The 25,329-nt window shown below is 35.2% G+C and overlaps 1 protein-coding gene across 3 annotated transcripts; it reads right to left on the bottom strand.

The window, feature by feature from the left end:
* Window positions 1–447: 447 nt before the first annotated feature.
* On the bottom strand, window positions 448–24,363 carry LOC122041728 (DNA polymerase I-like). 3 transcript variants are annotated; one of them, XM_042601510.1, is made up of 16 exons: window positions 24,151–24,363; window positions 23,830–24,067; window positions 23,068–23,299; window positions 21,561–21,640; window positions 12,099–12,137; window positions 11,780–11,798; window positions 11,164–11,220; window positions 10,469–10,596; window positions 10,332–10,400; window positions 8,391–8,476; window positions 3,217–3,326; window positions 2,268–2,318; window positions 1,470–1,528; window positions 1,346–1,390; window positions 1,127–1,201; window positions 448–1,033 (listed from the first exon to the last, which is right to left on the bottom strand). In XM_042601510.1, the coding sequence occupies exons 2-16, from the start codon at window positions 23,992–23,994 to the stop codon at window positions 917–919; spliced, it is 1,332 nt and encodes a 443-aa protein (XP_042457444.1). In that variant the 5' UTR covers window positions 23,995–24,067; window positions 24,151–24,363; the 3' UTR covers window positions 448–916. The 3 variants fall into 3 exon arrangements, with proteins under 3 accessions (XP_042457444.1, XP_042457445.1, XP_042457446.1); XM_042601511.1 differs by having other exon boundaries at window positions 23,830–24,062; XM_042601512.1 differs by lacking the exon at window positions 11,164–11,220.
* Between the last annotated feature and the right edge of the window lie 966 nt (window positions 24,364–25,329).

The following is a 25,329-nucleotide window of genomic DNA, read 5'->3' as shown; positions in this document are numbered from 1 at the left end:
TGTGACTACATATTTTTTATATAAAAAATAATTAAAAAATTACTAATAAATAATCACCAAAATTAATTATGATTCTTAATAAAATAATTGATCAAAGATAATCTAATTACTATTATTCAAAATTAAAATATACATGTTATAATAATTATACTCTTGTAATTATTATAACAACGCCTAACAAGAATATTTTCAAAAACAAAAAAAATTAAAACGAAATGAAATATTATTTTGATAATAAATAAAAAATATCATTTTTAATGATTCTGATAAAAAAAATTCTTAATTTTTGCTCAAATTTCTCATTCTCTCAATGTCAATAATTAGAAATGAAGTTCTGTAAATTTCATTTTGCTCAAATATGCTAATACGTTTGCATGTTTAGAGGCTTGATTTGTAGAGTACATACTCATAGAATATGAGAGGGCCTTTAAATGAGTAAGCAGCAAGTTATAGGAAACTCGAAAATTAATAAGATGATAAAGAAGAGGTCTTAGTAACTTCACCGTATGACCTACATGCCATCGTGAAATTTTCACAAAGTTTGAAGTGACAACTGAATCAATTCTGCAACATTTTGGCGATTTCTTGTAGATTGTTTATAAAGCAACTATGCCAATCTGAAACGCGATTGCAAAGAGGTGTAACTCGGACAATTTGACAAATCTGAAATGGAGTACAATGTAAAATCATCTGAGCGCTGGACGAACCGCATACTGATGGTTAGAAATCCTCCTCCAGAATGCCAGTGCTCTTTTGATGGAGTATCGGATTGGATTTTGAGAGGACTTCAAATGTCAGCTAGAAAAATTGACAATGCAAGGGGGGATGTCACTTTGTGCTTCGATTTGCTTGTTTACCAAGCTCTGCTCGTGCGGTCTTGTTTTCTTAGTTTGACAAAGAAAATTAATATGAATCATCATGTTCGAAGTCTATTCCATAAGTAAGAAGTTCGTCTGATGATGGGATCGGCAGAAAAGCCTTCTGCATATGCTCCAATGGCTCTCAGGAGACCTATAAATTTTTCTCCACCATCCTGTAGAAGCACCGCAGATATCAGATGGCACATTGAATTGAATCACCAAATTGACTCTGAGAAGTGAGAATGTGTAAGGAAAGACCAACATACCTGTGGTTTTCGAAATACAAGATCAGGCGTCTCGAATGGGACCATATAAGATGGGAGATCAGAACGTAAAGTTGCCTGCCACAACATAGAATGAACATTAGCCTATTCTCGAAGTAGAAACACATGAATACAATGCAAAGGGGACAAGATTAACAAGTGGGAATGAAAGAATTGGTTCCTTCAGGTGATTAAAAATGACATAAGAGGGCAAGCTATTACCAAGTTCTTGCAAAGACGAGCAAGATCAGCATTAATCATTAAGGCCTGAAAAGGTAGTTGAGAGTTTTTTTGTTAATTTCCATGGTGCTAAACAAACGAATTACTTGGTGAATGTTCAAAGAACCTGTTTAATGCGTTCGTCTTCAACTTTATCAACGCAATCTAACAAGTTCTCCAATGAACCTGCAGTGACAAAGATGCAAATGCATTCAGTTCATTTAATAGAAGGTATTTATCAAGCAAAAAAGTTTTGCACGTTACAAGACATCAAATATCCAGAAAACAAAGACAGTACTAATGCATCAAAATACAAAGGTTTGCAATATAAAATAACAATGTTTAATACCACAACCTTAAGCGTGCTCTACGCGTGAAGGAAACCAAAGAGGAGATAAGATGATAGAAATTTTTCCCAGCAGCACTAGATTAGTAAACTATTCTAAGAATTACCATTCTGCATTGGATTTGTGAGGATGACATTAAATTCTATGAAGTGTGCCTTAACTATCTAGGAATTGAAGTAACCATTTACAAAACAAATGTAAATAGGTTAAAACATTTAGATCTTGTATATTTTTTTATGAATATAGTCTTTTATTTAACAATACATAAGTTATTTGATGCAAAGGCCAAGGATATGTAGTACATAGAAGAATTCAAAGCACAGGGCTTCCGACATGCTGACCCAGAAGTTTTCAGTTTAGTTGCAATTCAATTCATTTACTCCAAATTGCTTTTTGACAGTCAAAACAGCCTAGTTAAGTCCATTTACAGTAAACTGAAATCTAAATATCTGAACTAAATTTAGACTATTTGAAATCAGGAAACAATCTAGGTCAGCTTCAGGCAAAATTTAAAAACTTGTCTTTTGATTTTAAGTTTGCAATTCAATATGTTATATGACGGAGAAAGACAAACATACCAAACTTAGTGATCAATTTCAATGCATTTATTTCCCCAATACCTTCGACTCCTGCAAATATTGGCAAAGTTTGAAATCATAAAACTATACAATCACACGCCCAAATGAGAGAGACTACAAAAGAGGATAAATAAATCAGTCCCCTATCTCTTTGAATTGGAGTATGAAGAGAAACAAAAAATGAACGTGCCATTGCAGTAGGAAAACATTCTAGGCAAACTATAAGGTGATTTTATCCTATACCTATGGTGTCAGTGCCTACACTTATGGCATCAGTAGTCAAATTTTCTTTAAAACTCAGAGGCCAAAATTTAATGTTAATTTTTTTAAAAAAATAATAATAATAACCAAATATAGGCTTTTTTGTTTTTTTAAAGACAAAAAAAATAGAAAAAATAATAATAATAGTAAAATTAGCTTAACTTTGATAATCTGTGGCATTTCATTAAAAGGATTACATTAATTACTAACCATATTCTGGAAATATGTTAAACAGAAAAAAAAAATCATCTATCTAAATGTAGACTTTTTAAAAAAAAACAGAAAAAAAACAAAATTACCTTAACTTTGGTATTCTGATATTTCATTAAAAAGATCACATTCACCAAGATAATAAGTTTTTCACAAACTAATAGCAACTACTGACTGGTGTAACTAAGATTAAAAGGGCTGTCTCTTTTTCGTTCAGATAGGAAGACAAGTAATTGTATTCCCCCTTGCAAAGATCAGAAAAAGCACACATTTGTGATTAAGTCAAAGCAATTCAATATCACCACCATAATAGGCTAAAAATAATTTGCTTAGAAGTCACCAAACTAAGAAGAACGGTTCCAGAATAGCTAGAAATTTTGGACATAAATATCAATCAAGGCAAAGGTCTTCATGTGTTTGATATATAGAATCATTAAAAGAAATTGCAGATATTGAAATCCATGCATACAAATAAAACCTGGGATGTTGTCAGACTTGTCGCCAGCAAGGGCAGCAATATCAACAAACTGGGAAGGCTTTAAATCACCATACCTTTTAGCAAAATCTTCTAACCCAAAGGAGACCATCCTATTCAATAAAGACGACAAATTAATAGCTATAACTATGTTGTACAAAAAAATTATAGCATAGTAAACTAAAAGAAATGAATGCCTTATAACTACTGTGTTATTTTCTTCTACAATGATGATTAGATATCTAATTTAAATTAGTCAAGAGTTCCAAAATGGAATTCTGCCAACCAGAAGCCCAGTTGAGAAAAAGTGGTGCAATAGTGTAGCGAGAAAAAAAAAGACAAGCAGCTGCAAAGTGGTGGAAGACTTGCTGCAATAAACAATGGAGAGAAGACAATTTGCGTGCGGTAAAAGAAGAGAGAAGACAATAATAATAATAACACACTGACAAGGCAGTTGACCTATTAATGTAACATGAGAAAAATCTGCATGCCTCATTTGGCAATCTGTAAGTCTTGTTCAACGATTTCATGAGAGAAGAGAAAATATGAAAGAGAATTATGTATTATTGGTTGAATAAATCAGTGGCCACTCTGATACATCTTATAGCAACTTAGCCTTATAGAGTAGGCACTGAAAATAGTAAAAGTAGCAACAAGGGAATAACTATATTAATATATTCAATAAGACAAAATCAGAATTTAAATAGGAGCTCAGTTTATCTGGAGTACCTATTTTCACCATCAAGCATTCTACTTGGCAAGGTCATTGAAACAATTAAACCTTGCATTGGATGCATTTAGAAGCATCAAAAACTCAACTAATGCTCATTTTAGGGTCATTGAGGATCATAGCAAATTGTACAACTCAATCTCCATGAAAAACTGCAACAACTTCACATTTTGCCAGACTTAGCATTGGCAGTTCAGCATTCTATGGTTTAATGCTAGCTCGTACTAAGGTGGTCGGGAAAGAGAAGCAGTTGGTCGGACCTAGAAGTAGTTAGTCAAAAGACATCCAAGAACCTAAAGGTCTTCTAGATAACGCCATTTGATTGGTTTGTGTTGAATACTTCCGAAGATTCCCTTAATTGTAGGAATTATGATTGATTTAGATTAGCTTGAATATAGAGATTGTGATTGATTGTAATTAATGATTGATAGACATACCATAATTTTAGAATCCTCTTTCCCTTCTTATGTATATAAATACCTACATGTAAGTGGATTATTAAAAGTGAGAAATATATTGTCTCTTTCTCTTTTACATGGTATAAGGTTCTCCTTCTCTGACCAAATTTTTCTACCGCCCCTGTTGCTACTTCTTGTTGCTATTGCTGCTCCTACTGCTGCAATTGATTTTGGCGTTGACATCCTTTTTTGCTGATTTTGGCATCGATGTCTTATGCTGCCGATTATTTCAACACCGACGCCTGTGCTGTCGATTTCTGTGTCGACGTCCTTTTACCTCGGGTTCTTCGTGTGACCACGGGTCGTCCTGATACTAGTTTTTCCCCATCTTCTGACACTTCGGCTATGGCTGCTCACGATTGTGGATTCTTTCAAGGTCGTAATAGTAGTAGTGGTCATGGTCGTGGAACTGATACCACCAAAAGTAGTCATTCGTATGTTCACTGTGATCATTCCAACCATGCCTCCGAGAAGTGTTGAATGAATTTTGATAAGCCTAACTAGGCTAATAATGCATCTATCGAACTATTGACTCCATCACCAGACACTGACGGTCATGATGATATGATCTCTGTTTCTCGTACTGATTATGGGAAATTGCTTTGCTCTTCTGCTAGCATTCCCTCTACTTGCCTCATCCTCTTCAGCTGCGTTTGCTGTGTCTCATGATAAGTCTTCGATGCTAGATTCCGGTGCGTCTGCTCAAATTACTAGTAACAAGTCTATTTTCTCTTCCTCTTTTGTTTTCTCATCTTTATCCTCTGTCCGTCTAGCCAATGGTACCTATCCGTCTAGCTAATGGTACCTATTCTCTGATTATGGAAAGAGTTGTTGTCAAGTTCATTGCAAATATCACTCTTGATAATGTTCTCTTTACACCTAAATTTCCTATTAGTTTACTATCCATAGTCAACTAACACAAACTCACAACTGCTCTGTATCTTTTTATCCATCCTATTGTATTATTCAGGACTGCACAAGAAGAGGATAATTAGTGGAGGACATAAGAGTGATGGCCTATACTATCTGGATTCGGTTACACCTGTAAGTTCCCGAGCCCTCTTAGCAATTGTCTCCTTATTAGTGGTGTTGTCGTCTAGATCACCCATCTTTTTCTGCTCTCAAAAGTTTAGTTCCCGTTTCGTCTACTAATTTCAAGTGCGAGTCTTGTGGTAGAGTTGAGTCGAGAGGAGGTTTTCAGTATTTTAGAATTTTTATGGATGATTATTCTCGCATGACTTGGTTATATTTACTCAAAAATAGGAGTGAGGTTCTTGAGGTGTTAACATAATTTTATAACAAAATAAAAACTCAATATTATGTTGTCTTGCATATTCTTTGTACCGATAATGCACTTAGAGTTCACTCAGAAGATAGTGTCTACATTTTGTAATTCTCATGGCATAATTCATCAAACCTCTTGTTCATATACTTCCCAACAAAATAGAGTTGTTGAATGCAAACACCGACATATTTTAAACATAGCTCATACTCTCTTTGTCAAATGCACATTCCTAAGTTTTTGTGGGTGATGTTGTACTCACAACTTACTTTCTCATAAATAGGATGTCTTCTACTGTGTTACATGGGGATATCCCCTTCTCTTGTCTTCATCCTGACAAATCTTTGTGCCTCCTTGCATATTTGGTTGTGTTTGTTTTGTTCATAATTTTTACTCATAGCTTGGATAAATTGTCTCCTCGCTCTATTAAATGCATCCTGCTTGGATATTCTCGCACACAAAAAGGATATTGTTGTCTTGACCCACTCACAAAACGCAGTTACACCTGTATTGATGTTACGTTTTTTGAGTCCAACCATACTTTCTCCCAATGTAGCTCAGACACATGATACATTAGCATCTCCTCCATTACCTATCCCACTATCCATGTCTCCCACTACAAATGCTCCACCTCCTAAACCATTGCAGGTGTAAACAAGGCGTGTTCGACATAACCAGATTGATGTCCCTCACCTCCTTTTTCTTGTAGATCCTAATGTTCCTCGCCCCTTCGATATTAATCTACCTATTGCTCTTCGTAAAGGTATTCGGTTTTGCACTACTCATCCTTTGTCTAATCATATTTCCTTATATTACCTTGGTCCTGCATTCCACGCTTTTGTTGTTTCTCTATTATCTACAAAAGTTCAAACTTCCTACTTTGAGGCTTATCAACACTCGGCTTGGCGAACTGCAATGGATGAGGAAATGTCTGCCCTTATCTCTCGTGGTACTTGAGATCTAGTGGTTGCACCACCTTCTGTTGATATTATTGTCTGTCGTTGGCTATTTACTCTGAAATTTAAAGCTAACGGTACTATTGATTGATACAAAGCTCATTTGATGGTCAAAGGATTTACACAGACTTATAGTGTTGATTACTTTGAGACGTTCTCTCCTAGGGCTCGCCTGAATTTTATTAGAGTTTTATTCTCCTTGGTCGTCAATCAATCTTGGTGTATCAGCTAGATGTGAAGAATGTTTTTCTTTATGGCGATTTGCATGAGACCGCATTTATGGAGCAACCTCTAGGGCATGTTGCTCAAGGGGAGAATGCTACTATGGTTATAGACTTAAATAGGCTATTTATGGTATTAAACAAAGCCCCAAAGCCTAGTTTGATAAATTCAGTAATATAATCAGTGTTGTTGGCTTCAAACAGTGCAAATCAGATCATTCTGTGTTTGTATGACAGAGCACGGATTATCATTCTTAGTGTTTATGTTGATGACATCCTAATATCAGGCAGTGATATATGTGGGCTAGACGAAATTAAGAAGTATTTGCAAAAACACTTTGTGACGAGGGATATGGGGCGTCCTAAGTATTTCTTGGGAATTAAAATTGCTTCCCAACAAATCTGAAATTTCATTAAGCCAACGGAAGTATGCTACAGATTTATTCGAAGAAACTGAATTGCTTGGAACGAAACCGATTGATTCACCTATGGATATTAATTCAAGTGTTTGGGATGATACTATAGAGTTCTTTGAGGATAAGGCAAAATATAGACAGACGACTTGCTGGGAAACTCATTTAGTTAACAGTAACGAGATATGACATTTCTTTTACAGTTGGAATAGTCAATCATTTTATGGATAAGCCGAAGCAAGTTCACTGAATGTCGCTATCAGGATTCTTAAGTACATTAAGAAATCTCCATAAAAAGGGTTGTCATTAAGAGATATGGGGACCTAAAGATCGAAGCTTATTTTGATGCTGATTATGGGATCTAAGACCAACAGACGGTCCACTTCTGGGTATGGCACTTATGTAGGGTAAAATCTAGTAATATGACGAAGTAAGAAATTGTTGCTAGGTCGATTGCTGAAGCTAAGTACACAACCACTATTCACACTATAATCAAGATGTTATGGCTGAAGAATTTGCTTGAAGAATTAGGGTTCACTTATAAGGAACCACTGCCAATGTACTGTATTAACCAATAGCTATCCACATTACAAGTAATCCAATTTTTCATGAGAGGACTAAGCATATTGAGGTTGACTGTCACTTTATTCGTGTGTAATGAGCTAGAAAATTGTCACTCCATTCATATCATCATCCAACCAAATTGTCGATGTCTTCACTAAAGCATTAGGAGGAAAACAATTCTCAGAACTTTGTGACAAGTTGGATATGATTGACATATATGCTCAAGCTTAAGGGGGAGCGTTGAATACTTCCGAAGATTCCCTTAATTGTAGGGATTATGATTGATTTAGATTAGCTTGATTATAGAGATTGTGATTGATTGTAATTAATGATTGATAGATATACCATAATTATAGGATCCTCTTTTCCTCCTTATGTATATAAATTCCTACATATAAGCGGATTATTAAAAGTGAGGAACATATGATCTCTTTCTCTTTTACAGTTTGGTTTCAACTCAGGCACATAAAACCATAAAGAAAATTGAATCTAGTTGATTCTTGGAGAAAAATGACAATTCAACAAAGGCCAAAATTTGATAAAACATACTGACCCTGAACCACGGGAAGCAAGCCGTAGAATACGCAATGAAGGTGATAACACTTGAAAGAAATCTTTATCAGGAGAAACAATTCGGACCTGCAATGATGGGGGAAAACAATATTCATACAGATTTGACACCTATATATAAGGCACGTAACACATGAGTAGCTCATCTAGACATGTGTTAATTGCTAGACATGCATCAAAGGTGAGCACAAGTACTTGTATCGCAATTGAGAAAGTCACAGAAGTAAATCAGAGACTTAAAAGGTGGTTGGTTGTTTTAAATTTAAAATAGTCATAACAACTACTAAACACTAAAACAAGGCAAAAGGCCATAAAAATTATTATTTGTAGCAAATTTGTTTTGAAGACAAGTCACGATTCATTTTTCTACTATCACTAGGCATCTTATATTTTCTTGTTCTATTTGTTTCAGTTGTAATAATACACAGGCCTTCAGTTAAGGTATCAACCTTTTCAAAAGAGCCGTCTTACTAATCTAGTAGCTTAGTACTTCTACTGCTCACATTATTACACTACTCTGCTAGATGTACATATCTCAAGTATTCTAGCACAGAAAATTGCATATGAAATGAAGAACATATTGAAAAGATAATATCCACAGTATATGCCCAAACAATTGAACTCATTCGCCAAAAAGTTTCAGACTCTAATGTCATTGATTAGCCCTCAAGCACTTTCGATTGAAATTCTGTGCTACAAGTTCTTGCTAGTTATCTACACTAGAGGTATATTAAGCTTCATGTCAAATAAGATCTACATAGCACTAAAAAGATTAGTCGATTAAAATTTGAATTTCTTTGTACATTTAAACCACATCGATATGTTGACTGCTCAGTAGATTGAGTAGTTTATCTACAAATTTAGAGCTTTAATCATGCACACCAGTGATAGCCAGCCAAGCAATACAATAGAGCTCTAAACAAACTGACCCAATGAGACGATCAACAATGATCTAGATTGTTTTTTTGAAACTTAATCAAGCTTGAGCAAACCTCAAGTTCAATCAAGCTCAAAAATTCATCAAAAAGCTTCTTGAGCTTAAGCTCTAGTTGAACTTTTACTGAGCTTAGCACAATCCAAAGTTGGATTTTCAAATCAAATATACAAAGAAGATTTAGTTTTAGAGAATTTATGAAACATGTTATAGTTAATTTCAGATAAAACTTAGAAAAACTAGTTAGTAGATTTTCTTATGAGAGCAAATAGAATGTAGTAATGGATCATAGCAATTCCGACAAAAAGCATTAACCAAATTAGTCTTGTAAACCTAATGTGTATTCACTGATATGCATATTATGTTAATTTTAAAATCATATTTTATTTATAAACAACTTTTTTTTATCAAATATCTAACCAAATTAATATGCACAAACAATATGTATATAAAAATAAATATTTCATATCATTTAAAGCTCCAAGTGTATGTGCGTTGTTGTATTAAATAGTTAAACCAGAGTGCAAATAAGTGTACAAGTGAACCGTTTTTAGGATCACTGTTCATAACTTTTCACGTTATTCATTTATGAACAATGTTCACCAGCAATCACAGGCTTTATTGAAAACATTAATGAGCTAAGTTCTAATGCCTTAATGTTTATCTTGCTTATGAAACTATGTTCAGCCTTGCTTACTTCTCATTTCAAACATACAAATAAAATACCAAGCTAGTTTCCAAAACTTTCGTTCATTTATGACCATAAGTGAAGATATATCAATACAGACAAAGCAAAGAGCAGGGGAAAGAGGATGTAATAGCTCTTAACATAAAGAACAATTCAAACAGTACTTAATGCTCAATTTGGAACCTATAGAAGCCAAGATGCGTGATTAAGGCAAAGACGGAGAACCAAGCTCTTCAATAACTCTAAGATATCAACCAGTTTCATGTTCCCCTCCTGTATTTAAGTAATGCCATCAAACTAACCTTGTAACCAGCAGAAACGCTATTTACAGCCAAAGTGCCAACTACATCATCAGCCTCAACACCAGGAACCTACAATTGACAAAATTTAAAGATAACAATACAAATCCTTAATATTGTATGATCCACTGTGTTCTTACCTCAATTACTTTTATAGACATTGCCTTTATAGATGCTTTGAAATATTGAAGGGCCTGGATTACTGTATCAGGTGTGGGAATGCGATTACTTTTATAGGAGGGATATATCATGTGACGGAATGTGATGCCTTCAAAAATGATATTGTAGTCAGAAGCATAAAAGAATAACACATAAAAGTCAACAGAATCACACTGGTAGGAGAATAGTTAAAAACAGTAGTGCATCAGCAAGGTAAGAATGAACAAATGGTGAAGCCAATAAAAATATGGACTACGCAAGGGAAGTTAACAAAACACCTATCCCATAAAGAAATGTACCATCGTTTCCAATATTGAGTTAATATCTAGATGCTGCTGACATAGACTTGCAGTCCATGATGCTTGTTTCCAGTATCTTTATCAGGAAATGTCATTAAAAATATATTTATATTGTTCTCCATTGGATATATTCAAAATATTAACTATGATGAACAATCAAGAAAGCACACAAATAAATCAGAGTAGACAGCATACACTGTGCTCAGAAGAAATTTCCCCTACTACGAGAGCACAAGTAGATTTAGATAGAAAGAAGACTATAAGACAACAAAGCTAAGCTTCCTAAACCAAGCACCTAGACATGAATTCAGTTTCTTATATAACAAAATATAGTTGATTTGTGCTATTCTATAAAAAAGTCAAAAGGCATATCTCACCTTTACCCATGTAAGGTTCTTGGGATGGCATGCAAGACGACTGACCAAATGGAAATCCTGAAAAACAAAAGTTGGGCCGCTGTACATCACTTAATTGAAAATCCAAGTCCCACTAAAGAAACTTTGACCTAGGATGGGGGAATATGGGAGATGAAATATACTATATGCAAAGCAAACTACACCAAAAAGTCAAATTAGAAGGACATCCCTCAACTCCTTGAACAATTTCACAATAGCAAAGACTGGCAATTTAGAACAATTTCCCATCAAGTCTGGATGTCATGAACTCATAGATCACACACATAGCTTGTGATGCAAGGAACTCAAATTAAAGATTATGTAGACCAGCAATTAAACACTAAATTATAGCAGACCATCCCATTACTTGCTTAACGCCTGTCTAAAAAATGGAATAACCTTCCATGACAATAATAGCACCAAGAAAAGGTGGATACTGTGCAATTGACTTGGAAGTAAGTCCAAAGCAATCAATAAACTGAATTTTGCCCCAAGTTGGAAGAAAAATATCTAATTTTACGAACACAGCACTGAATTATACTCCGGAAGCATTTGTGAAAAGTAATGACTGAGCAAGCATTCTCACTAGAGCACATACCATCATGATCAAAAACCACCTGCAACAAGAAAGACCATGAGCAAAAATCACAAGCTTTAGAAAACAAAATGAAGATGAATAAATATAAATAAAGCAAGTTAGGGATGACATTATGAATTAACCCCATCTCATCAGCCTTCATTGATCCTTATTCAAACCAGTGGATTTGAATCATAATCAGCCAATTTGAAACAAAACAACAACAACAACAACCATAATGCCTAAAGTTCAATTTCCTTCTAAGATCGAAATGAGACATATTGTGATGTATAAAACATTAAATTCATCGAAACCATTTCTAGTGTCTGAGAAAACATACCGCGACATGGGAAGGAACAAATTCCAATGCATCTAAGAGCTGCAAAAGAAGAGTAGACCAGTCTTACAATAAGGAAATCAACTCAAAGAATAGGGGAACTCCATATTAGATATAGTTAACAATAGAGCTTAACAAATATCAATCAATCGTTGACCTAATGCACAAACCACAAAGAAACAAGAGTAGGAAGAAGGAGGCACTGATCATTGCTATGTAAACCAATATGACATAGGTATGTCATAAAAGCTAAGAAAATGAGAATAGAAGTTACTTGTAACATATTAAAATTAAACTTTACAGATTATTAAACTCGGCTAGTAAGGAAAAAGAAATTAATTTACTATATTCTACTTCCAATTTTCTTATGCAGCAAAAAGCAATAATAAAGTACGCTCATTATAGCAAGCCCATTCCACTACATCAATAACTTCTTGCTGATTGTTGCAAGTATGCAAGTCTCTTGGAGATGGATTTTAGTCAAATCATTTGAAAATAAACAATCAGAAGAGAATATATACTATAATCCATGTATGGTCATTAAGATCACAAAAGAATTACATGCGGAAACACAAAAGAAGTAAATAGTAGGACAGCAACAGATGTTCAATGCCAACATGCTTTGAAGCATATTAGAAATAATACAAGAAGGCATACATGAGGTTTGCAATAAAAGTAGCCCAACATTACTCAAAAGGGATAAAGCTGTAGTTAATTTGAGATACAAAAGAGTACCTCCTTTATTGAAGAATAGACATATTTATATACAAACTAGAATCTATCTTAGGAAACTATAATTAGGCTAATTGACAAATTTGCCTAATTGACCTATATATATATTACCTAATATATAGTTATAATATGGTAACAAATAGTATATGCACAAATATGGTAACTATTATATATAATACTCCCCTTCAAGTTAGAGCATGGATATTAATCATACCCAACTTGTTACAAAGATAATCAATCCGAACCCCAATTAAAGCTTTTGTAAAGATGTTCCCAAGTTGTTCTTCGGCCTTCACATTTCCTGTAGTAAGCAAGTTTTGTTGAATTTTCTCACAAACAAATTGACAATCAATTTCAATGTGCTTAGTTCGCTCATGAAACACAGGATTCGATGTAATATGAAGAGCAGCTTGGTTATCACACCACAATTTTGCTGGTACTGAAATTTTAAGTCCTACTTCAGTCAAGAGTTGATATATCCACATAATTTCACACAGACTGTGTCATAACCCTGTATTCTGACTCTGCACTGGACCGTGACACAACATTTTGCTTCTTATTCTTCCGTAGACTAAATTTCCTGCAATAAAAATATAATAACCTGAAGTAAATCTTCTATCCATTTTGGAACCTACCCAATCTGCATCCGAAAAACATTCAATATGAGTGTGCCCATGATTTTTATATATGATACATCGTCCCGGTGCTCCCTTCAAATAACACAAAATTTATTTGAACGTTGCCCAATAATGAATGGTTGGAGATGACATAAACTGACTAACAACACTAATCGAATATGCAATATCCGAACGAGTTACTGTAAGATAATTCAACTTCCCAACCAACCTTCGATATCTCTTAAGATGTTCAAATAGTTCCTCTTCTCCTGTGAGATGCATGTTTTGAGTCATTGGAGTATTACAAGGCTTTGCCCCTAATTTTCCTGTCTCAGTTAATAGGTCGAGAATAAATTTTCTCTGAGATAAGAATATACCTTTTTTACCCCTCATAACCTCAACAATCAACACCTAAGAAATACTTTAGCACTACCAAGTTTTTCGTATGAAACTGAGTATAAATAAAAGATTTAAGATATGAGATTCTCGTCGTATCACTTCCACTTAGAACAATATCATCCACATACACAATTAATAGAATAATATCAGTTATTGGCTGCTTACAGAACACAGAATGGTCAACCTTACTCTTTATCATACCAAATTTTTCAACAATCTGACTATATTTTCCAAACCAAGCACGAGGACTTTGTTTCAAACCATACAAAGCTTTCTGAAGACGACAAACTTGCCCTGACTCCCCCTAAGCAACAAACCCAGGAGGTTGCTCCATATACACCTCCTCTTGAAGATCAGCATGAAGAAAAGCATTCTTGATATCAAGTTGGTATAAAGCCAATTATGAGTAGCAGCCATTGAAATAAACAATCGAATAGTTGTCAATTTTACGACAGGAGAAAAAGTATCAGAATAATCCACATCATAGGTCTAAGCATAGTCTTTAGCGACAAGGCGTGCTTTTAATCTAGCAATTGACCCATTCGGATTGACTTTAACTGCAAATACCCATTTGCATCTAATAGCCCATTTCCCTGAAGGTAGATCGACCAAGCCCCAAGTGGCATTATCATCTAAAGCATTCAACTCCTCTATCATTGTATCTTTCCAACCAAGATGAGATATGACCTCACGGACAATTTTAGGAATAGAGACAGAATCGAGTGAAGCAATAAAAGAGCAAGAGGAAGATGATAAGCCGTTATAAGAAACAAAAGAAGAAGTAGGATAAGTACATTGACGTTTAACTTTGCGTAACGCAATAGGAAGATCATCACTTTGGACTGGATCTGAATCTGATAACGAAGTAGTAGGTGCAAGACATGAATCAGGAGATTGACGCCTAGAATAAACTTTAATAATAGGTTGCTTAACAGGAATCGGTTCTAGGACGTGTAGAAGATGTGACAGAATATACCAACAAATTATCCTCCTTCCTTTGACGAGTTGGAGTAGCTGACGATGGGAAATAAGATGAGTCTTCCGTGAAAGTAACATCAATTGAGACAAGATATTTGTTAATACTTGGGCAATAACACCTATAACCTTTCTGAAGACAAGAATAACCAAGGAAGATAGACTTCCAAGACTTGGGATCTAATTTCATGACATGTGAACGAACATCCCGAACAAAACAAGTGCTACCAAATATCCTAGGGTTAATAGGAAACGATGACTTATTGGGAAAAAAGGACTTTGTAAGGGATCTCGCCATGAAGAACTGTAGATGGTATGCGGTTAATGAGAAAACATGCTGTAGAAACTGCATCGGCCTAAAAAAAATTCGGGAACATTCATTTGGAATAAAAGGGCCCGTGCAGTCTCAAGGAGGCATCTGTTTTTACATTCAGTCACACCATTTTGGGATGGAGTATCAACATAAGAGGTTTCATGAAGCATGCCATTTTGACTCATATAAGATTGGAATAAACCAGATGTATATTCCTTGGCATTATCACTTCGCAAAGTACAGATAGATACGTTGAAATGAGTTAACTCAGCGCAGAAGAGACAAACCAAAGAAAATAACTCTGAGCGATTTTTCATTAAATATAACCAAATTACACGATAATAGTCATCTACAAAAGTAACAAAATACCTAAAACCGGGTTTAGGCAAAATAGGACAAGGTCCCCAAATATCAGAATGAACTAATTCAAAAGGAATAGTAACACGTTTATTTACTCTTGGATTCGAACTAAGACGGTGATGTTTTGCAAACTGACACGACTCACAATTTAATGAAGACATCTTTCCATATTGTGGGCAAAGCTTTTTGAGCAAAGGGAGAGATGGATGTCCCAACCTACAATGATCCTTGAAAGGAGAAGTGACACTTGAGCAAGCAAAAGAATTTGGGAGCAGTGTGTCAAGAATGTAGAGACCTCCAGACTCATGCCCTTTACCAATAATCTTCTTCGTTAAAAGATACTGAAATAAGTAATGATTAGGAAAAAATGAGATGCACCAATTAAGATTACGAGTTAGTTGACTAACAGAGAGCAAATTAAAGGATAAACTAGGTAAATGTAAGACAAAGGAAGTAGAGGGTAGGATTGATAGTGTCAGATCCACGAACACAAGACGGAGATCCATCAGCTAAAGTAACAATAGGAGTATTAGCTTTGGACTGAAAAGTAGAAAATAGACTATAATTACCTGTCATATGATCTGTGGCACCAGAATCAATGACTCATTTGGAGGATGAAGAAAGAAGACATGCATTTTGTTTACCTAAATCAATAATAGCAGTGATAGAGGAAGATGAAGACTTGAGTGATTCCTGATATTTTGAGAACTTGGCAAATTCATCCACAAAGATAAGAACTGATTTATCAGAGGTTGTTCCCCGGAAGGAACGCGTTGCAGGGTCCGACTGTAACGTCTCGACAAGGACCGCTACATCTCCAGAACTCGGGTGTAGTGATAAATATGCAAGAGTTCACGTTACAGGGTCCGACTGTAACGTCTCAGCAAGGACCGCTATATCTCCATGAGAACTTGGGTGTAGTGTTAAATAGGCAAGAGTTCTCACACCATAGGTTAGATAAGAACAAATATGATAGGAAAACTAATAATCTAAGATTTGGAACATGGAACATAGGAACTCTCACTGGTAAATCAATGGAGGTAGTAGACATGATGATTAGGAGAAAAATTAATATTTTGTGTGTACAAGAGACAAAATGGACAGGTGAGAAGGCAAAGATGATAGAGAACTCGGGTTTTAAGTTATGGTACACTGGAAAGAGTAAAACAAGAAATGGAATGGGTATTATTGTAGATAGTTTGTTAAAGGATGAAGTTATAGGAGTAGTTAGAAAAGGGGATAGAATTATAGCCCTTAAGATAATAGTGGCGAAAGAAACTATGAACATAATTAGCGTATATGCACCACAAGTAGGATTAGATGAAGCTACCAAATTAAGGTTTTGGGAGGACTTAGATGAAATATTACAAAATATTTCGTCAAATGAAAGGATTTTAATAGGAGGTGATCTAAATGGGTATGTCGGAGTGAAAAAATGAGGAATATGAGAGGATACATGGGGGTTATGGGTTTGGAACGAGGAATGAGGAAGAGAAAACTATATTAGATTTTGCGATAGCATATGACCTTATATTAGCTAATACGTTTTTTAAGAAAAGAGAAGAACACTGTCACGTTCAAAAGTGGGAATAATAAATCGCAAATTGACTTTCTTATGGTTAGGAAGAAGGATAGAAAGATTTGTAAAGATTGCAAAGTCATCCCTGGAGAAAGCTTAACTACCCAACATAGCGTAGTAGTGTTGGATATACGCCTTAAACATAGTATCAATAGAAAGAAAATATATACAATTCCTAGAATTAAGTGGTGGAAGTTAAAGGATGGGAAGCAACATATATTTAAAGAGAAGGTAGAAGTACAAGCATTATGTGAAATATACGATGACTCTAATACAACATAGGATAAGTTGAAAATAGTAGCTAAGAGTGTCCTCGGTGAGTCAAAGGGGCATGCACCGCTAAGTAAAGAATCTTGGTGGTGGAATGAGAAAGTACAAGAGAAAGTGAAGGAAAAACGAATAACTTATAAGGAATTATATATTTGTAAGAATGAGGAAAACTTAAAAAAATATACAATAGCCAAGAAAGAAGCTAAGAAAGTGGTGAGTGAAGCAAAAAATGAAACTTTTGAACGGTTATATCAAAAATTGGATACAAAAGAAGGGGAAAGAGACATTTATAGAATATATAAGTGATAAAGAAAAACAAGAGATCTTAGTCAAATAAAATGTATTAAAGATGAATGTAATAGGGTATTAGTAAGCGATGGAGAAATAAAAGAGCGGTGGAAGAGGTATTTTCATTAACTTTTTAATGAAGGTTTAGGAGATCAACTTAACTTGGGTAATTTAATTAGATCAAATGAGCATCAAAATTTTAATTTTTATCGTAGAATTCAAACTTCAGAAGTAAAACAAACTTTAAATGAGATGCAAAAGGTTGGACCAGATGATATTCGATAGAGGTGTGGAAGTGCTTAGGAAACAAGGTATTGAATGGCTTACAAAATTATTAACATGATATTGAAAACGAAAAAAATTGGAGGATAAGTACTCTAGTTCCTTATATAAGAATAAGGAGACGTACAATATGCAAACTATAGGGTATTAAACTAATGAGTCATACTATGAAACTTTGGGAAAAGTAATAGAAAAAGATTAAGGAAGGAGACCATGATGACGAAAATCAATTTGGGTTTATGCCTGGAAGGTCAACAATAGAAGTTATATATCTCTTCAGGCAATAAATTGAAAAGTACTGCGAGCAAAAATAAGATTTACACATGATACTCATTGATTTAGAAAAAACTTATGATAGAGTCCCAAGAGTAATTATATGAAGAATTAAAAAAAAAGTTGTTAGTGTAGTATATATTGAACTAATTAAGAATATATATGAGGATGTAACAACCAAAGTGAAGATTTCAAGCGGATTAACTGAAACATTTCTAATAAAGATAGGATTACATCAAAGATCGACTCTAAATCCTTATTTGTTTTACACTAATTATAAATGAACTCACTAGACACATTCAAGATAGTACCGTGTATGTTGTTTGTAGATGATATTATTTTGGTAGATGAGACACGTGAAGGAGTAAATGCTAAATTAGAATCTTGATGGGAAACACTAGAAGTGAAAGGTTTTAAGCTTAGTAGATTAAAGACAGAATATATGGAATTTAAGTTTAGCAATATTAGAAGTAATGAAACAATTGTTAAGATAGGAGAGGACGAGTTGCCTGGAACCGAGCGATTTAAATATTTAGGATCATTTTTACAAAATGATGGAGGGATTGAGAGAGATGTCTTACATAGAATACAAGCAGGATGGGTGAAATGGAGGGGAGCGTCGAGTGTTTTATGTGACCGTAAAGTAACTCTTAAACTTAAAGGTAAGTTCTATAAAACCGCAGTTAGACCTGCTATATGGAGCTGAATGTTAGGCTATGACTCGAGCACACGAGCAGAAGATGAGAGTTGCAGAGATGAGGATGTTAAGGTGGATGTGTGGGCATACGAAGATGGACAAAATAAGAAATGAGAGCATTAGAGAGAAAGTCGGAGTTGCATCTATTGAGGAAAAACTCCGAGAGACACGTTTAAGATGGTACGGACATGTACTTAGACGACCAATAAATGCTCCAGTTAGGCGATGTGAAACTATGATAAATATGCATATCAAACGAGGAAGAGGATGACCAAAAAAGACTTGGTTAGCAACAATAAAACAAGATAAAATTTATTTAAATATAGATGATGATATAATAGGAGATAGAGCTCAATGGCGTAAAAGGATTCATACAGCCGACCCCACCTAGTGGGAAAAGGCTTGGATGTTGTTGTTGTTGTTGTATCATCAGTGGATGCAATATGGGCCAAGTGTTTTTGCTGATTTTTATACTGAAGTTTTCTACATTCAAACTTCGTATGCCCCGACTTACAACAATAGTTACACATAATACCGCCCGAATTTGTCCTTCGAGTATTAATGTCCTGTGAGCGACCTCCTTTGTTTACACTGCAACCAATTGATCTTCCAGACACAACTATTATTGTGACTCACCAAAGCACTACTAAGCAGAATGGGTGCAATATTTTCTGTACGGAGAATACGACTAAATAGATCTTGTAAAGAAGAAGCCTCAGAGCCAGAGAGAACTTGTGACTTAGCAGACTCAAATTCAAGAGATAAACCAGCAAGGAAACTTATGATAGCCATCTGCTCTTGTTGGCGTTGTTGAACCTTCACATTAGGGCTAAAGGGCAGCAACATATTAAACTCCTTATATGTCTTCTTGCATGCTATGAAATAATTGATCAGAGGCTAATCTTGTTTTCCCACAGGATAAAATGTTTTGCAAACCTCATACATGCAAGAGAGATTCCCTTTTCCAGAGTACAGAAATTCCAAGCAAATCCATTAATTCTTCAACAAATTCATAGTGATTAAACCAATTACCTCACTATCAATATAATTCTGAATCTGAAGAAACAAACGAGCATCCTCTCTAAGTCATGTCTGCTTTGAATCATCTTGAGGTGGGTCATCAATCAAATGACCATCTTTGTCAATACTTCGTAGATAAAGACGAACAGTTTTACTCCAATCCAAATAATTTGAACCATTTAGCTTATATTCTGTGATTTTAAAAAAACATCACAGGCACCACATCCGTCAAGACTTATTTTCTGTCATAAGACTTTATCTCAAAGAAAGTTAAATAGAAGAAGAATCTGAGATGGTCACCGGGAATAAGGCTGATGCAGTCGCTGCTCTAGAGAGTCGGCACTTGGTGCAATGATGAGTACGAGAGCAGTAGGCTGCGGGTAATTTCTGATGGACAGTGGCGACGGGTTTAGGGCACTTCGGCAACTCTAGATCTGCTCGATCTAGCAGCAAAAGAAAATAGAGAAGGAGCAGGGGCTTCAATCAGCGGTAGCAGCAACCATCACGGACAGTGTTCGAAGCTGACGGCAGGGACAAGCTGCCGAGAAGAAACCTGCTGTGTGTGTCTAGAAGTTGGTGCCAGCAGGCAGAGGAGGAACGAAGCCCCAATTTGTCACTCTCTGTTTCTGCCAAAGGAAATCACAGCAACTGCTGTTGTGCTGTTGCTCGGAAAGGAAGCAGCAAAGGAAGATTACGCTCTCTGTTTCTGCTGAAGGAAATCGCAGCTGCTGTTGCTCGGAGAGGAAGTAGCAAAGGAAGACTTCTCTAAGAGATGTGCACGGCGTCGGTGACCACAGTCAAGGTCGGCGTTGGCAGAGGAACATGGCACGACACAGGTCATGCACGCGCATGAAGCTACATTGTGTGGCAGAGAGGAGTTCGAACGCAGATCTTTCTGTCAGCGAAATAAACAGAATCAGGGAGAGTGGCAGCAGCGTTGGCTGGCTTTGTCGCAGACAGGAAAGCCACCAGGCCGTCAACGCGACGAAGACGGCAGTGGGCAGGTGCTGGGGAGGCAACAAGTTGCCCTTGGTCGGTGGAAGAAGAAAAGGGGCAGAGCCTTTTTTTTCCTTCATTCGCGATCAGGGACAAAACAAAGGGCAGTAGATTAACCCTAATTTCGAATTCTAAGGCTATGATACCATGTCAATTTGAGATACAAAAGAGTACCTCCTTTATTGAAGAGTTGACATATATTATATACAAACTAGAATCTATCTTAGGAAATTATAATTAGGCTAATTGACAAATTTACCTAATTGACCTATATATATATATATATATATATATATATATATATATATATATATATTACATAATATATAGATATAATATGGTAACAAATAGTATATATACAAATATGGTAACTATTATATATAATACACTACATCAATAATTTCTTGCTGATGATTGCAAGTATGCAAGTCTCTTGGAGATGGATTTTACTCATATCATTTGAAAATAAACAATCATAAGAGAATATATACTACAATCCATGTATGGCCATTAAGATCACAAAAGAATTACATATGGAAATACAAAAGATGTAAATAGTAGGACAGCAACAGATGTTCAATGCCAACATGCTTTGAAGCGTATTAGAAATAATACAAGACAGCATACATGAGGTTTGCAATAAAAGTAGCCCAACATAACTCACAAGGGATAAAGCTGTAAATATAGTTAGAACCCAATCTCCATTGCCATCGGCATGCCCTAACAAACCATGATGTAGCTTTGCTGCAGCAATGCAAACAATAAGTTAGAAACACAACAACTATGATAAAACCTTGGCACATAAATGGTAAAAATAAATGAGAATCAGGAACACTATGGGACTGCCAAAGAAAGGTTTAGGTATATCATTGGGTTAAAAAAGTGAGAGGAGTTAGGCTTGAAGGTAAATCACTTTCCTGAGTCCAATATTAAATAAACAGTGGACACAATAATCATATGGTACAGAGAGACAATAAAACAATTATACAGACACCATCTTAGAAAGGGTTAAAAAAATTGGCACAAAATGAAAAGAATATCATATAAAATCATACACGGATTCAACTCTTATATATAATGAAAAATCTTTGCACAATATAGAATCCAAACCGTCCAATCATGCCTGTGAGAACTTTGTAGTCATATGAGCAGAAGATTTATCATAGTAGGAAAAAAACCAAGGATTTGAAGGCTGAACAAACCAAAAATATGTTTACAATTTGCACATAACATAGTTTGTTTTCAGCCAAAATAAAGGGCATCAAGGAAACAAGTACTGTTCCAAATGACACTGAACAAGAAACTGCCAATGAATAATCTAATGAGGTACTATTTGACAAGATATCAGTTAAAACACCTAGGGCTGTAAATGAACTAAACGTTCATGAACAAGTTTGGTGTTTGGCTTGGTAAGATCTTGTTTATGTTCATTCAATATATACAAGATTAATTAAATAAACAAACTTGAACAACTCGTTAAACTAAAAAAACAAGCTTTAACGCATATGTGTTCAGCTCGTTAACGTTCGTGAACAGTGTTTGTAAATCATGTTCATTAATAAAACTCTTATCAACATGCTAAATAAACAAAAAAAAACTTTTAAAATGAACAAACAAGTTTAAATTACAAGCTCAAAAGCCAATCAAACAAGCAAAATTTTCAAAAGTGAAACAAGTTTGAATTGAGAGCTCGATAGCATCTAAACGAACCAAGCTCAAGCCAAACTTGAACCAAGCTCAAGCTCATAAAAAATAAACCAAGCCACACTCGAACAATCATTTCAAAGGTTTGATTCATTTTAGGTTTGGCTCGGCTTGGTTTGGTTTGGCTATCTTATCAAACAAGCTTGAATACCCCAAAGTTTCACTCGTCTTGGCTTGTTTACAGCCCTAAAAACACCATCTTGTTTGCATAGTATTCAACTAATTTTGAAGAAGGTTGGCAATAAAACCATAACATGGTGATTCTATTATCTATTTGTGGGGGGAGGGGAGCATGGCTTTTCTTGCCAGTGTGATGCAGCAAATAAATTCTTAATAACAATCTGTCATTATAAATTCAGTAAAATAATAGACATGAGAGGCATTTAAAGATATTGAAGATATAACATTCGAGTTGAGTCAAAATAAAATATATTCAACGTGCTTTAAATAATATAAATACACCTTACCTAGAAGTTTGTAGTAAGATCGGTACATAATTGCAGTTCCATCAAACAACATCACACGATTATTCAAAGGATTGACAGTAGGTCCACTTTTTGTAATATTTGAAGAATCAGTTTCTTGGCAGTGCAATGATTTCCCACTGGTAGTGTAATTTAGTAGATCATATTTAGAAGGCACTTCTTCAGTAGCATTTGATGAATCTGACTTTGTCAAAGTGTGTTGCATGGAGTAACCCTGTCACATGGACTTTCGTCAAAGCAACCAAACATGATAGATGAAGTCTAATTGTTCAAGTAGGATTCACAAAGATGCAACTTCTACAAGTGGTGTTTGGGAATTGGCATTAGCGAAGTAAAAAACTGTACTTCACATAATTGTGCAATTAAGTAGCTTTCGCAAAGAAAAAGACCCCATGCTTGTAGATCACAAAAATTTGTATTTCTAATCCATTTTTCATGATACTTGAAGGGTTGTGAGACAAATGCAGTATATCATTTTAGCTCAAAATAAGCAAGAAACACAAGGATGATTAGGAGGAAGCCTCCGGAGTGCTAGAGTTATAAGTAGGCAAAACAAGATACATTTAACTTGGCTATTTTATAGTTCAAAGCTTCTTTATTTTTGACAAACAGAACCTAGGTGACAGATTAACCAAAAAAAAAAAAGTCTCAAAACTCAGTCAAGACTAACTTTTCAAGCACGTTAAGTAAGAACAACAAGGAGGAGATCAAGAATGGTAATAATGGAAGATGAAAATCAATTACCATTTTGGACAATAATGCAACAGGACCATGACTGTTATGAATTAACATAGAGCAGCACTGAACACTCCCACCAACTCGCGGGTTTGTACCAAGACATCCGCGCAGCACATGGAAATCCCTCCAGAACGTTAGGATGCGATGGTACGTCATTTGGCAGCAAAGCATGATGGCATCATAGTTGTTTCATGTCGAACTCATCATTTTGCTCGCCGAGCATCCAGAAACCAAGAATCCTTTCCTTGGGAAAGAAGAACCAAAAATAGGTGTCGTTTTTTGAGACAAAATTTATGAAAGAAATAGGGTTCGTAGATTTGAATCTACCTTGACTATCGCTCTAGCACAAATCCAAAGAACACACGACGAACAGGTTATGAATCGAGTGCCACCTTTGGCGAAGAAATACAGCTCGCTGGATCGAAAGAGCAGTGAAGGTCGAAGCCGAGCTCAGAAACCCGCTCACCAGGAAACGAAACGAGAGGATCCGCCAAAAACGTGCGTCAGTGGATTTGGGGATAATTTATACCGAATTATATCACACTGGGCAAAAGCCCTAACATGCTCTTAAAATCAGGAAAGAAAAATCTCCTAAAAAAATCCAAAAAATAATAAATTTAGAAGATAGCATTTTTAAAAAAAAAAAACCCACCAAAAGTTTTCACTAATTAATTGATTGATCACTAAGCACTTCTATGAAAATTAAATTTAAGTGAGGTCTATATTGAAAGATGGTTAAACTTTTAACGCTTGACCGTAACCCTAATGCTAAGTTGCCTTTGAGTAGAGTTGTTAATTTGAATTGGGTCTTTCATGTTGACTCGTCCTACTAAATAATTTAAATAAATTGAATTAAAATTTTATTAAACTATTTAAAGATGGGTCTAGGTGGGTTGACACACCTAAGTAAGTAGGGATGGCAATGGGACGGGACTGGGACGAGTTTGTCATTCTCATCCCCGCCCCGTTCTCATTTTTTTGGGTTCGGAGATTCCCCGAACCCGAACCCACGGGGATCAAATCCCCATCCCCGCCCCCATCCTCGCCTCATTCCCAAATTTAATTTATATTATTATTATTATTATTATTTAATAATTATTATTAATGATATGATTAATATTAATATCAATATTAATAATATTATTATTAATAATATTTAAAAAAATATTAATATTAACATTATTATTAATATTTTTTAAAAAATTATATTATTATTTATTAATATTAATAATAATAATATTCGGGCGTGAGTTCGGGGATGGGGATAGTATTCACATACCCGCTCCGAACCCGTCCCATCCACGAAAAATCGAGGATCCCCATCCTCATTTTGGGTTTTCCCCGCGGGGCCCCAAACCCGCGAGGAAAATTGTCATCCCTATAGATAAGCGACTGACGTGGATTAGCAGATTTGGGTTGACACATAGTTTGAGGATTAAACAAAACCCTCAAAACTTAAAATAAAAATAACAAATTTAAGAACTTCGAAGACAGGACTTTAACTTA

Source organism: Zingiber officinale, chromosome 2A (genome assembly GCF_018446385.1).
Source record: "Zingiber officinale cultivar Zhangliang chromosome 2A, Zo_v1.1, whole genome shotgun sequence".
In the NCBI taxonomy this organism is placed as follows: Eukaryota; Viridiplantae; Streptophyta; class Magnoliopsida; order Zingiberales; family Zingiberaceae; genus Zingiber; species Zingiber officinale.
The sequence above is the reverse complement of the archived record's forward strand: the minus strand, read 5'-3'. Positions and strand labels throughout refer to the sequence as shown.

Excerpts from the sequence above, each read along its gene's own strand:
- LOC122041728 (XM_042601510.1), bottom strand. The coding sequence starts at position 23,994 with ATGCTTTGCTGCCAAATGACGTACCATCGCATCCTAACGTTCTGGAGG. Across the intron at positions 21,641-23,067 it reads ATCTTACTACAAACTTCTAG|CAAAGCTACATCATGGTTTG; the intron begins GTAAGGTGTATT and ends GCATTGCTGCAG. Across the intron at positions 2,319-3,216 it reads CAAGTCTGACAACATCCCAG|GAGTCGAAGGTATTGGGGAA; the intron begins GTTTTATTTGTA and ends CAATATTTGCAG.